Genomic DNA, 272 nt, shown 5'->3' with positions numbered 1-272 from the left:
ATGCGGAGCATCGGTCTGTTCCCTTTTGGTGGATTTGCTGCTGCGGGCCCTGCGGTTCCCGCTGCAGCAGCAGGAGCAGCAGCAGCAGCAGCAGCAGCAGGAGCAGCAGCCGCAGCAGCAGGAGCAGCAGCAGCACCAACAGGAGCAGCAGCAGCACCAGCAGCAGGAGCAGCAGCAGAGCCTCCAGGAAGTGAAAAGAGCGGCTTTGGTGCAGCAGATGCTCCTGCTGCTGCTGCTGCTCCTCCTGCTCCTGCTGCTGTTGCTGCTGCTCC

The 272-nt window shown here is 63.6% G+C and overlaps 1 protein-coding gene across 1 annotated transcript in view; it reads right to left on the bottom strand.

The window, feature by feature from the left end:
* Positions 1 to 272, bottom strand: part of EMH_0047210 (uncharacterized protein) — a gene marked incomplete at both ends in the record, with an annotated part of 6,752 nt that overhangs the window by 425 nt on the left and 6,055 nt on the right. Inside the window, 1 exon segment of the mRNA XM_013496259.1 lies at positions 3 to 272. Within this exon segment, the coding sequence (XP_013351713.1) occupies positions 3 to 272 (270 nt within the window).

The sequence above is a fragment of the Eimeria mitis genome, genomic scaffold, assembly GCF_000499745.2.
Source record: "Eimeria mitis Houghton genomic scaffold, Emh_scaff2005, whole genome shotgun sequence".
Lineage (NCBI taxonomy): Eukaryota > Apicomplexa > Conoidasida > Eucoccidiorida > Eimeriidae > Eimeria > Eimeria mitis.
The sequence above is the reverse complement of the archived record's forward strand: the minus strand, read 5'-3'. Positions and strand labels throughout refer to the sequence as shown.